The sequence below is a fragment of the Theropithecus gelada genome, chromosome 7a, assembly GCF_003255815.1.
Source record: "Theropithecus gelada isolate Dixy chromosome 7a, Tgel_1.0, whole genome shotgun sequence".
In the NCBI taxonomy this organism is placed as follows: domain Eukaryota; kingdom Metazoa; phylum Chordata; class Mammalia; order Primates; family Cercopithecidae; genus Theropithecus; species Theropithecus gelada.
Window position 1 is genome coordinate 23554224 of NC_037674.1, and position 13802 is coordinate 23568025.

Here is a 13802-nt window from a genome sequence, read left to right on the forward strand (position 1 = left end):
AGAGATAAAAGGCTTAGAATGAAAATGTCTGGATGATGTAAGACCAAGACTAAAACAAATTCATACCACTCTGAAGTCAGGCAGTCAGCCAGCAAGAAAAAGGAAATTGACTGGTATCAGAGGTATTCACAGTCATTGGTAGAGGAAAAAGGTTGCAGAGTAAATACGTGGCTCCCAAAAGGGTTGAAGGATGTCAGCTCATGGCTTCTGTCCTGGTCTGGTGAATAGGACCTGTTTTGAGTCCCAGCCCCATCCTAGCTGTCCCTTGTCTTGATATAAACAACCAGCTCCACCCAGCTGAATTTGAAATGGGACATTCCTGTGCCAAAACACTTTCTATATGAGGAATCAGAACCCTTTGTTGAACAGATAAATGCCTTGTACTGGTGGCCTTCAAGAGTGGAATGAGTTATAGGTACATACTTGTAATTCTGTCTTTATTTCTGATATGGCCTCATGACATTAGCCTGACTGATTAGCATGACATTTACCTGACGAAGAGAATCTAAAGGGTTTTACATAGGTGTCTCTAGACACTTCTATAATCCTGAATCAGTTCACTAACTTACCTTCACACTTATTTTTATAGACAAAATATCTATCCCAATCTCTAATGATTCACCTCACGATCTTGAATGTGCTAAGAAAAAATCTCCAGCTAATTGTAAATAGTGCTAAAATAGTAAAAGCAAGCACTAAGTACAAATTGTTGCTGTTCTAATGAGATCACTTGGACACAGGAAGGGGATCATCACACACCGGGTCCTATTGTGGGGTGGGGAGGAGGGGAAGGGATAGCATTAGGAGATATACCTAATGTAAATGACAAGTTAATGGGTGCAGCACACCAACATGGGACACATATACCTATGTAACAAACCTGCATGTTGTGCACATGTACCCTAGAACTTAAAGTATATTTTTAAAAAAAAAAAAAAAAAAAAAAAAGACATTGGTTTAACGTTTATACACCAAATCTTACCTTTGTTTAGGATACTTTTCCTGACAATCTCGTTTTGAGTGGGCCTTTATTCATGTCCTTTTTGTTTCAGCAAATAATGGTGTTTAGATCTAAGTTCTATGCCTTGGAGATGTAAACTTTCACCTGTCATCCCTTTGAAGGTGTAAATTTAAGGTTGCTTAACTAACAGCAGTCTAGAGCAATGGAACAGGTAATCAAGAGATTAATAGTTTAAAGGGGGAAGAAAATTATTTTTAAATTGGCAAATAAAAAACTACATAAAGCCAAAAAAAAATCGTTGCTGTTCTAAACCCCATACACAAACTAGCTCATTCATTCCTCAAAATAACTCTACAACAAGGTAGGTACAATGATTATCCATATCTGCATTTGCACATGAGAAAATTAAGGCACAGAAAGACTGAGTAACTTGACTGAGTCCACACAGACAGCAAGTGGCAGGGCCAGGACATAAATTGGGCCTTCTGACTTGAGTCTTGTTCCTAGCCACTATATTACACCACAACTGAGCTATTCAGACAACTGGAAATCACTTGAGTCGTTTCTTATAAGAAACCAAGAGGACTCATTCAATCATCCTGATTGAAAATCATTGACAGACCTGAGGGAGGAATTGTTTGCTGTGTTAATAATCACCTACTTGCAAATCTGAAAAAGAAAAATCTTTTCTTCAACAAAACTCAAAAACTGAATTTGACAAAAAAAATGTTTTTCCAGTTGGAGACAGGTCATTTAGTAGTGCCACTGGGATACTTACCCACAGTTTGATTCCTGCTTAAAACAGTTTTCCAGGCTGGGCGCGGTGGCTCACACCTGTAATCTCGACATTTTGGGAGGCTGAGCCAGGCGGATCACCTGAGGTCTGGAGTTCGAGACCAGCCTGGCCGACATGGTGAAACCCCATCTCTACCAAAATTACCAAAAAAATTAGCCAGGCGTGCTGGTGGGCACCTGTAATCCCAGCTACTCAGGTGGCTGAGGCAGGAGAATCGCTTGAACCTGGGAGGCAGAGGTTGCAGTGAGCCGAGATTGCACCAGCGCACCGCAACCTGGGCAACAGAGCGAGATTCTGTCTCAAAAAAAACCAAAACCAAAAACAAAAAACAAAAAAAAACAGTTTTCCTGTATTTCCCAAAATAGAAATATTTTCAATAAATCATTGATTCCACTCCCAATCTACTTATTTCCCATGCAAAAGACTCAAGGTAATATCTACCACAAGCAAGATAAAATCATTTCAGATACTACTTTCTAGTTACAGAGTATAGAAATTATCTCTGGAGAACTATATTTTGTTACACATGCTAAACAACAGGAGGTCACTAGGGCTCATCTGAAATAAGACGGTGGAACTCAATTAATCTATTCCCAAATGACTAATGCAATGCTCACATTTTTTGGACAATTGCTATTAAGCAATGCAATTGTCCTTATGAATTAAAGAAACTCTATGTTACTTCCTGTCTAAAAGGATTAATGGTTTACTACTAGTTACCAGTTGATGTGGTGCTTAAGGTTCCTCAGGGCTAATGACCTGGTAGGGCTTACAGTACTATTCCAGGCCAATCATTGCACAGTCATCTCCTTCAAGAAAGTTTCTAACCAATAAGCAGAAGCCTAACATTCTGGGCTGAAAGCTAAGTGCCCCATATATTCCTGGGTGACTCTGAAGCAGGTTACGTTTCCTCAGAAGAAGGCTCCTTGGTGGTAAGTTGAACATTTCTGGGCAGGGTAAAAATAATACTTAATATTGTGTTATAAAGTAGATTCTGACAAGTAGGTGAGGGTGTCAAGCACTATGAAGAGAAGTGTTTTCTAAAAACTAAAAAGATAATAGCTTCATTTACAATTTCCCCAGGAAAGGATACTTGAGAAATGAAGTTGAGGGTTTTTTTAATGCAAATACACAGCTTTAATAATTGCATGAGAGAGACAAGTTTTTATTTATATTTATCTCATGTTTCTAGAACTTCCCTTGAAAAGCTGAATTTTAAGATATAAATAAGGAAATATAATTCTAAAGAAAGTGTTTTAAGACAGGCCAGTACTATGAAATTGTGAAAATTATTGTGAAGTCTATTCATCTCACAGTCAAATATAAACCTCTCAATTATTGAGGACATTTCATTAAAATGAGTCAGTAGAGCATGATTATTTTACCTAAATATAACAGAGGACATTTTTAAGATACATGACTTATTTCTTATAGATATATGACTTATTTCTATATTCATATTTTTAAGGTTTCATGTTAGTATTTGCAAAACAAACAAATGTACGAGCAAACGAAATATTTGGATCTTGTAAAAGATCCAAGAATTCACAGAGACATCATCTTGATGGGATGTATTTTTTAAATGCATATTCTAAAACATAATTTTTTACTTGTTGTATAGGTAGCAAAATTTGGAACCAATTTATTAGTTGAACATGTACAGATTTTTATAAACTAGCAAGAATATATTTTTTAGAAGTTTTGTCTTTCATTTTACATGTCATATAGTGTATATTCCTATCAATCAAAATACTTTGCAGTTTCCGTATTTAGTACTGTCAGTGAACTATGTCTTAGGCTAAGAACATTCTCATCAGGTCTTACTGTATTCAATAGGTAAAATTACATCTGTCCTAAAGTCATAGTGAACTCCAGTGCACTGAATCCAAGCAAATACTACAAACACAGGTAACATTTTAATGACTGCATTGGAAATTCTGTTTGCTGGAACAGTTTTCCAGTTATTTATTATCGGATTTAATTACTCACACGACTAAGGTTCATGGACAGATAAATTTTAGTGAAATGAGTTTAAAATTGTATGTCTTGTAAAACAAAACTGTTCCCTTATATCCCACCCTCACCTAAATATATTTGTATTACTTGAAACAAGTTTAATTTTCTTTTTCAATGACAGCTTTGAAGAACATCCTGAAGATTATATAGGAGACAATATATCAAGAATCTATTTATTGAATGGTCTAGAACAAAAGCCAGGAGCTCCCTAATGGAAGCACATTAGTGTTTATTTTGATGAAGAAATATATAGATTTTTTAACACAACCATAAAGTAGATAGCTCAGTAAAAAATCAATTTTGGAAGATGTCACTGAACAACTCTTCCAACATATTTCTGGATTCAGTGCCCAGTAATACCAATCGCTTTCAAGTTAATGTCATAAATGAGAACCATGAGAGCAGTGCAGCAGCAAATGACAACACTGACCCACCACATTATGAAGAAACCTCTTTTGGGGATGAGGCTCAGAAAAGACTCAGAATCAGCTTTAGGCCTGGGAATCAGGAGTGCTATGACAATTTCCTCCAAAGTGGAGAAACTGCTAAAACAGATGCCAGTTTTCATGCTTATGATTCTCACACAAACACATACTACCTACAAACTTTTGGCCACAACACCATGGATGCCGTTCCCAAGATAGAGTACTATCGCAACACCGGCAGCATCAGTGGACCCAAGGTCAACCGACCCAGCCTGCTTGAGATTCATGAGCAACTCGCAAAGGTAAGCTTGAAGGACACAGGCAAGTGTCCTCCCTTATTCATAACTTCAGGTCATTTCCTTCTCTTTCATTACACTATGAATGAATGTGAAACAGTCAAATGGAGAGGTCTATTCCAAACACTATCCATCTTACTTACAAAACTGTCTCTAGTTCCCAGTAAAGAGAAAATACACAAAAAACTGTTTCACAGATGCTTTTTTCTTTGGATTTTTTTTTTCTTTTTTTTTTCTTGAGACAAAGTCTTGCTCTGTCACCCAGCCTGAAGTGTGGTGGACACTGCAGCTTTGAACTCCTGGGCTCAAGCAATCCTCCCACCTCAACCTCCTGAGCAGCTGGGACTACAGGCATGCACCACCACACCTGACTGACTTTTTTATTTTTTATAGAGACAGAGTCTTGCAGTGTTGCTCAAGCTGGTCTCGAACTCCTAACTTCAAGGGATCCTCCCACCTCAGCCTCCCAAAGAGCTGAGATTACAGGCATGAGCCACTGTGCCCAGCTCCACAAATGTTTTCTGACCTCGGATAGAGAACTAAAGAATTAACTCTAAACGTTAGGCAATATGTTGTTCCTTGTTTATGATGATAGCCTACTCAATTTACTCTTGGTTAAACATGTCAAACTGAATATCAAGCTGGTTTCACGTCAGTATTAATGTCTCTATGTCAATCGTATAAAAAGCAAAACATTTGTGCTTGCTGTAGTTAATACTGTGGGTGCCAGCCTTTAGTGCATAGGAGTAATTTTATATTCTTTAAAGAGAGGGCAGAGATTTATAAGATTCAGCATTTTATCCCTTCCTCTTTAAAACTTTGCCTGAGGCTCCTGAATGTGCTTAAGCATATAAAAATAACTAAATTAAATTTAAGTACAGAAGCAGCAGAAGTGGCTAAACTTTTCATTATTTAAGAAATACAGCCAGGGTTCCCAAGTGTGTTAGAAGTATGACGCAGCACTTTTTCTAATTTTTTTTTTTTTTTGAGACAAAGTTTCTCTTTTGTTGCCCAGTCTGGAGTGCAATGGTACAATCTCGGCTCACCGCAACCTCCGCCTACCAGGTTCAAGTGATTCTCCTGCCTCAGCCTCCCGAGTAGCTGGGATTACAGGCATGCACTACCACACCCAGCTAATTTTTTTGTATTTTTAGTAGAGACAGGGTTTCTCCATGTTGGTCAGGCTGGTCTCGAACTCCCGACCTCAGGTGATCAGCCCACCTCAGCCTCCCAAAGTGCTGGGATTACAGGTATGAGCCACCACACCCAGCCTCCAACCTTATAACTTAGTAGATTTCTTCTTCCATAACTTTCTCCAAAATATACTGATCAACTTTATCTTCCTGCTCTTCCAGACCAGTTTGGAATAAACATCATTCTTTATGAAATATAATTACCTGCTAAAAAGAATGATTAGATGTCACATATTCAAATGAGTTTACTCTTGCCCAAGTTTTGAGGAGAGAGAAGAAAATGATTGAAACAGTTCATTTTGTGTGCATTCATCCATTCATTCCTTCAATATTTTTTTAAATGGTCATCCACTCCAGAAAGTCTAGGAATACTACTCTTAGGAAAGATGCTAATAAAGGGGAAAATCTTTCTTTAGTTTCTGCTCACCTTTCCTTCCTCAAGAAAATCCATCTCTAAAATGTATTTGCCTTGGCTGCTACGGTCCCTGACTCTGGGTCCTACCACCAGAGACTGAGTGACTTCCTGAGGAGGAGTTCGTGTTTTTAATTTTGTTTCCTTATCCCCTTTCCCCACCAAACCTTACTAGTCCTGTGTACTAAATAGGCAACAGTCTGCCAAATGGCTGGTTTCCTTATAGGCCTAAGATTTAGATTTTATCTGGCATATGTGATGCTTTAATCAAAAGAAGTTAGCAATGCAACAATTTCAGACAACATGGTAGCTCCATGAAGATTTTTGAGAAGGGAGGCAATCTGAACTCTTGAAATCCAGCTGAGATGTCACTGTCCTTTTCTGTGTCAGGAAAGGAAAGGAAAATGGCAGAGAGAAAAAGGAGAAGAAAAATGAAAAGAAGGTTGACAGAAGCAGCCACCAGGAGTTTCCAAGACATGGAAAAAGCAGAAAGAAATTTAAGGCATCGTAAAAAGATATTTCAATTGTTTCTGAAGAATTAAAATGAATCAAAGTTCTTTTTTAAAAAGACCTGAAATTCTATCCCACAATACTCTACCACATCACGCATGATAATTTTTAAAGCTGCCTCCTTTTTTAAAGTTAGTATCACAATTTAAATATTCTCATTCACCTACTTCCCCAATTTACAACAAAAGAAAATAGAATTCTAACTTCATTAAAAAAGAAATGGAATAAATTCACATTGTTCTTAGGACTGACATTCCAGACAGAGAAAAGTAGCTTATTTATAATTGCAAAAGCCATGGCTTATGTAAATCTTTCAATAAAGGGAGAAAAGCTCTAAAGGATCAGGAGTTTAGAAAGCCATCTAAAGGCCGGGTGTGGTGGCTCATTCCTGTAATCCCAGCACTTTCAGAGGCTGTGGCTGGTGGACTACCTGAGGTCAAAAATTCAAGACCAGCCATAACCAACTGAAATCTCTTCTCTACTAAAAAAAAAAAAAAAAAAAAAAAAAAAAAAAAAAATTAGCCAGGCATGGTGGCACATGCTTGTAATCCTGGCTACCTGGGAGGCTGAGGCAGGAGAATTGCTTGAACCTGGGAGGCAGAGGTTGTGGTGAGCTGAGATCATGCCACTGTACTCCAGCGTAGGCAATGAGAGTGAAACTCTGACTAAAAAAAAAAAAAAAAAAAAAGAAAGCCACCTGAATGACCACACAGTAAATAGCTGCATTAGATAAATGTAATAGCTGTTTGGAATATTGCATCACTTTTGAAGAGATAAAATGAAACTAAAGACTGAACTTTGACTTAAAGCATTTTTTTCTTAGACACAAAGGAATGGCAAATTAAAATATTAAAAATTAGGCCTAAGCTCTGAATAATCATTTTGAACGCGTATAGTAATAAGCTACTCTTTGTATAGACTTGATGCTCGGTTATCTAGGAAACTTCATCTTGATTAAATCATGAAGACGTATCTACATAGCCAAATTGGGAGTAGAAGTCAGATTCAACCACACAATCTACAATGTGCACATTTCTGCAGCCAGACCCATTCTAGTGTTGCTGAAATTGTACGGCCTAGCCTGCCTCTCCATGTGTAGCAGCCTGGGCCTTCTTCAGTTTATCTCTTTATTGTTTGCTAGTGAATTTGACTCAGCTACTCCCTTACTTTTCCCCCCTCAAATATAAGAAGTGAAAACCTGCAATGTGCTGTAGCTATGCTGCCACCTCCTTGTGGCCCTTGACATTTTTATGGTAGTTCCTCAAATCACAACTAGAAATCATCAACAGAACAAACATTACATGATTAATACCCAGACCCTTCACAGATTTTGTATGCAAAAAATATAAATAATAGTGTTTACTTAAATCATTTAAAAGTAGAAGGTAATTGACATAGTATAAGCTAGACAATACTTTTTGTAACTGTGATTTATAATGCTTTTAAAAGTTATAATAGCAATAGCACATTCATACTGAATGGCAGAACATGGTTAGTCAGAAAACCAATTGGATTTTGTGTAAATTTTGGTTATAATTTCCAAGTGAGAAAAAAGTTACATGACAAAATTATTCTAATAGGTAAAATAAAAAACAGGTTTGAAAGACATTATTTGAAGGCTTTACCTTAAATGAAATTATAGGTGTGATAGATAGTGACAGAATTTGTAATCCCAATGACTTGAGATCATAATTGAATAAATTATTTTTATTATCTATGTTAGTAAAGAGCTAAATACCTACCTATACTGGTGACCATGAATTATAAATTTCTGAAAACTCTACTTAAGAGCAGAAGAAACAACTATCCTTTACTTGCTCTGTACAAGCTCTTGTACGAGCTACATAACTTCTACTTGTCTTGCAAGATGCTTGTGAACATTGGTTTCTATGAGTATAAAGTCTACCCTTACAATGAGTAAGACTTCAATAAATGATCATTGATGATAGTGCTAATTTTTATACTAGCTTTTTATTTTAAAAGTAAAATAAATACTAATAAAATATTTAACAAGTACTAAAAAATATGTAATAAAATGTTTCTCATCTAACATCAATATTCAGTTATTCTCTCTAGCACAATCATTACTGATGGTTTCTTGTAAATCCTTCCAGAAATGTTCTAGGCTTATATAAACATACACATATATCTATAAATATCTGGATTCCTATCAATCTAACTTTCTGTTTACATTTATTTTCAAACATGTACTAGAACGTATTTTCCACATTGTTCTGCACTCTGCAGTTTTTACCAAACATACCCTGGAGATCTTTCCATATTAAAGCACATGTAATAATTATTTGGCATCTGGCAAAGATTAATCTAGTGCCTTTACTTTGTAAAGAGAATTTTGCTTTCAGTATCCAGCCTAATTCCTGTGGCCAACTTTTCATACAATTCCTTACTACAGGACTAACCAAAATGGAACTCCTTTGCAACCTTACTAACCACCATTGTTGTTAGCATTTCAGAAAAATATAATTTAAAAGGATTCAAGGAAATACAGAGACTTTCTATCAAAGCCATGTGTCATTGAAATAAGCTATCTATGAAAAGTATAAAATACTATAAAATTAAGACAAATGTTTTTCTTAAAGAAGCTAACTCTATAGAAACTAATCCAAAACAAAAATCAATGGAATGACTATATATTTGGATCATTATGCTGTTAACAACTACAAACAATTTGTAAATAAAAGCATTAGCTTTAAATGCAGTGTAGTAATAACCAACTTTTTATGGAGTACTTGTTATGTTTCAGACACTGTGCTCGCACTTAAAAAATTCTCACTCAATCCTTAACAACAATGCCTCAAGGGGGGTACTATTATTATTGCTTTTTTGTGGATGGTGAAAGTTTTATAAAATGCTACAGATCTTTTAGAAGAGAAAACAAAGACTTGCAAAAGTCAATGAACTTCCAAGGTCAAGAAACCAAGGTCACATGGCTGGTAAGTTGAACTCATGTCTGCAGGACTCCAGAGTCCTTGCCCTTCAGTTCTACTTTCCATCCTCAGTCTGCTTTCCCACGGCACTTTTCATTAACTCGTTCAACAGCTGTAGAGAATGGTGGGACTCAGGCACGAAGAAGAAAATCACACTGTCATGATGGGCTGAGCAGGAGGCTCTTCCTTGTTTCAGTCCTATTTTCTGAGACTGTGACAAAAAATCGTATTGCTTGTCCTATAGAATTATGTCTCAATCATTTTCATTGTCATCATCAGAAACATTTATTAAGCATGTATTTAAAAGAGTTTCTGTGTAAAGTGAGTTAAAGTGACTTGACCTCTTTTCTCTATAACTTTTTTTCTTTTTTTTTTTTTTTTTTTTTTTTTTTGAGACGGGGTCTCGTTCTGTCGCCCAGGCTGGAGCACAGCAGCACGATCTCGGCTCACTGCAAGCTCCGCCTTCCGGATTCACGCCATTCTCCTGCCTCAGCCGCCCAAGTAGCTGGGACTATAGGCACCACCACCATGCCCGGCTATTTTTTTTGTGTGTGTGTGTGTATTTTTAGTAGAGACGGGTTTCACCTTGTTAGCCAAGATGGTCTCGATTTCCTGACCTCGTGATCCGCCCACCTCGACCTCCCAAAGTGCTGGGACTACAGGCGTGAGCTACTGCGCCCGGCCTCCTCTAGAATTTTATAAGTCAAACGACATTGTTATGGATACGAACAAGGGAAATGTAGTCAAGTTAACAAACATTAAACCACATAAATCAATGTATTAAATGCTTATCTTCTATAAAAGGACAAAAATGTACAAATGTTTTCTCTAGAAAATAACCTGTTCTACAGTGTTTCAAAGTTCAAATTTGCAACTTTGGCATTCAAATTGGGGATATCTGAAATTAGAAATAATTGCTAAACTAACAAACAGCCAAATAAAATAGACATTAAAATTGAAGCAATAAACGCCTTCATGACCAGTGACCAGAAGCCACCCCTAAAATATTTGTTGGAGTGAAACTCTGCAACTAAGAGTTCATTCTGATACTTTAGTTAGAGTTTCTTAGTACTCAAGGCCAGTTCCCTGGGGAGCTCACACTGTTAAAACAATCTGTGGGAAAAAACAAAAACCAAAAAGAATTTTTTATTATAAATAGTTTAGTAATAGATGGCAAGAAGAGTAGTAGTTCCCTTAAACTTATACTTGGAAAATATTAAGAACCTTTCCGTTTTCTTTTTCATAGCCAGTTCATTGCACATAGCTAACTTTTGTCCTAAATTATCAAAAACACAAGTCAATTTGTGTGTGAGATATGTGGTTTCAGCTATAGTAAATGTATTATGATTACAAATTGTGACCATTGGTAGTGATTTATAGGCATAATGTGTAATAACTTTCAAAATAAGAAAAAAAAGACTTTCATTTTCATAATTTAAAATATTGCCTTTTATCCCAAAGGGATAGAAATGTATAAACATAATATTGATCAGTAAAGTATGGAAATATGATTAGACTCATATGTTTTTCATTCTGAAATGAAGCTTAGGAATCATCTGGTTCTTACTGGGATTAGCATTTAGATAACTGAGTGGCAGGAGTGGGAGGGGCTTAGGTTAGGTGGAATAAGTTTCACCATATGTTGATCATTGTTGAAACTCAATAATGAGTATCTGAGATTTATTTTGTTATTCTCATTACTTTTACATATGTTTGAATATGACAATAATAAAAGAAAGTTTAAAACAACAGGAGGATCATCTAGGTGTAAATATTTATGGAACTGTCTCTCGTCTAAGAATTCTATCAACCTGAGATTAAAGGTTCAAAATTCGAAAGAATGTGTAAGTAGCAAATATTATCTAGTTGGAACTTAAAGAATAAATATATTTATTTTCCTTGCCCCATAAAGATTTAAGTAACAAATAGTATCTAGCTGGAACTTAAAGAACAAATATATTTATTTTCCTCTGCTTTGATAATAGCTATAAAGGTATCTGATATGTTTCTGGGGTCTGAAAATCACATTACATATTAAATAAAATAATTTAATCTTTCATTATCAAGAACTCATTGCCCTTTAAACTGCATGTGATTGAAGATTCATTAGTTTGTTAAAACTGGAGTGGAGATAATCTTTTATTAAGTGGTCTTTCTTTCTTTTCATTTTTTAAACATACTTTATTTTACTTTTCCTGAATCTTTAACACACAGGTAAAATTCTTAGTAAATAAATAATCATTCCCTAAAGCTACATAATTTAGAATACATTTATAAAAGGTTATGGGTCATCATTTATGGTAATGGGAGTGTGAACAAATTAATTCAATGTATGACGGGAAAAACTGGTTTCAGGCAGCAATCATAAAACTTTTAGTCTTTGAGACTTTGGCCTCAAGAACATGAACCAACCAGGAGATTGTAGGCCACTTGCTACACAGCTCATAGCCATCAAGTCCCCACAAACCCTCCACCCAAAGTCATGTTCAGTACTTTGATGATAAGATGAGTTTACAATGCTGTTCTGATTTACTAAGGAGGCATTTATTAAAGAGTAAAACCAAGGTTTGCTTTGCCATGTCAGAACAGTAAGATGGCAAACAGAGAAAAACAATTTTGCCTTAGAGTAAATTACTTCAAGATAAGATTTTCACAAAAGCCACTGGATTTATTCTTATTGGCAGTATTCAAGCACTGTTAAACACCTTGAAGGAGGATGAACCCTGAATTAATTGCACAACCAAAACTAGATTCCAAGTATCCTAGTTTATGGTGCCAGATTTTTTTGGCTCCTACAAAGCAATGGAAATGGCTTCTGTGCTTGTAAATTTACTATCAGACCTTAATAGTCAACAAAAGAAGTATACATTTGAGGTTGTTTTCCCCTCTGTGATATAAATATATTTAAAACTTTGAAACTCTAGCGGGTTGAACATATTATTCATACCTAAGGGAGAGTTGAACACCCTGCATTGACTACACTTTTGAATAATTTAGAAAATGATTGCTTTACTAACTTGCACATATAGTGGTTTCTCTGCCATCCTCTCATAGAATATTCTTCTTGCATCATATTGTGAAGTCCTAGTGATAAATTGAAGAACCATTAAACTGTGACCAGAGAGGGCATCCATCAGGAAGGAATGTTCATTTTAGAGGAAATTTTAAATGCCCTATTCATCCTTTAGCCTACTTTGTAAGATTTGTTTACAGTCTTGGATATTCTCATCAATTCATATCTAAGGGTCACAATCACCATTGGAGTTTATCAGGTAGCAGAGCAATTTCCCAGACCAAATCTTCAAGCTTAATCAGAAAACATGGGTTTTATTCCCAAGACCAACTTTAAAAAAGGCAAGCGACTAAGGCTGTGTCTCTTGGGATCCCCAGTTAATCTACACAATGAAAACTGCCCTCTCCCAAAGTGAGTAACTGCTGATGGTCTGGCTATGGGATCTTAATTAACTACAATATTGACAGTTTTTTTAAAAGTTTTTCTCAAATCAAGCCAAATAAATGGATCTCCTAACCAAATAATCCCTTCAACATTCATGGACATTTTAACACATTCCTCAATTCCCTGCTCTCACTGATTATACATTTCAGTAATGAAAGAATGAAAGTTACATTTGACCTATTCAGCTGCCATATGTGTATAGAATTCTTTCAGAGAAAAACAGAATTTTTAATGGACTGGAAAAACAGCCTCAAATGTTTCATGCATCTGAAATTGACTGCATTGTATAGACCTGTGCTGTCCAATAGGGTAGCCACTAACCACATGGGGCTATTGAGCACTTGGAACGTGGCTAATCCAAATTGAGATGTACTGCCAGTGGAAAATACACACTGAATATCAAAGACTTAGTATTACAAACAGAATGTAAAATATTTCCTAATATTTTTATACTGATTATATATTGAAATAATATTCTATAGATATTCCATTAAGTAAAATACATTACTAAAATACTCCTGTGATTCAGTTCCCAGAAAGTTGGGGTGCAACTATTGCTAACAAATACTTATATTGCAAATATTAGAAATATTATATTCTCCAAAGATTAAATATAACATTAAAATGTAAGGGTCCATATCTAAACCCAATTTATTGCACCAATTTCTTTTCGTTTTTTAAAAAGTAGAAAATTTTGAATTACATACTTGGTTTGCATTTGTAGCTGGTATAGATAACCAGTTTTCTGCCCCACTTGGTTAGCCTCAATTTTTTGGACTGTCTTTATT

The 13802-nt window shown here is 35.8% G+C and overlaps 1 protein-coding gene across 1 annotated transcript in view; it reads left to right on the forward strand.

Annotated features, from left to right (window-relative positions):
* Positions 1 to 2659: 2659 nt before the first annotated feature.
* The window catches only part of SLC12A1 (solute carrier family 12 member 1), a 101145-nt gene continuing 90002 nt past the window's right edge, over positions 2660 to 13802 (forward strand). Inside the window, exons 1-2 of the mRNA XM_025389964.1 lie at positions 2660 to 2689; positions 3895 to 4500. Of these exons, the coding sequence (XP_025245749.1) occupies positions 4081 to 4500 (420 nt within the window). The 5' untranslated portion in view covers positions 2660 to 2689; positions 3895 to 4080. The remainder of the gene's footprint in view (positions 2690 to 3894; positions 4501 to 13802) is intronic.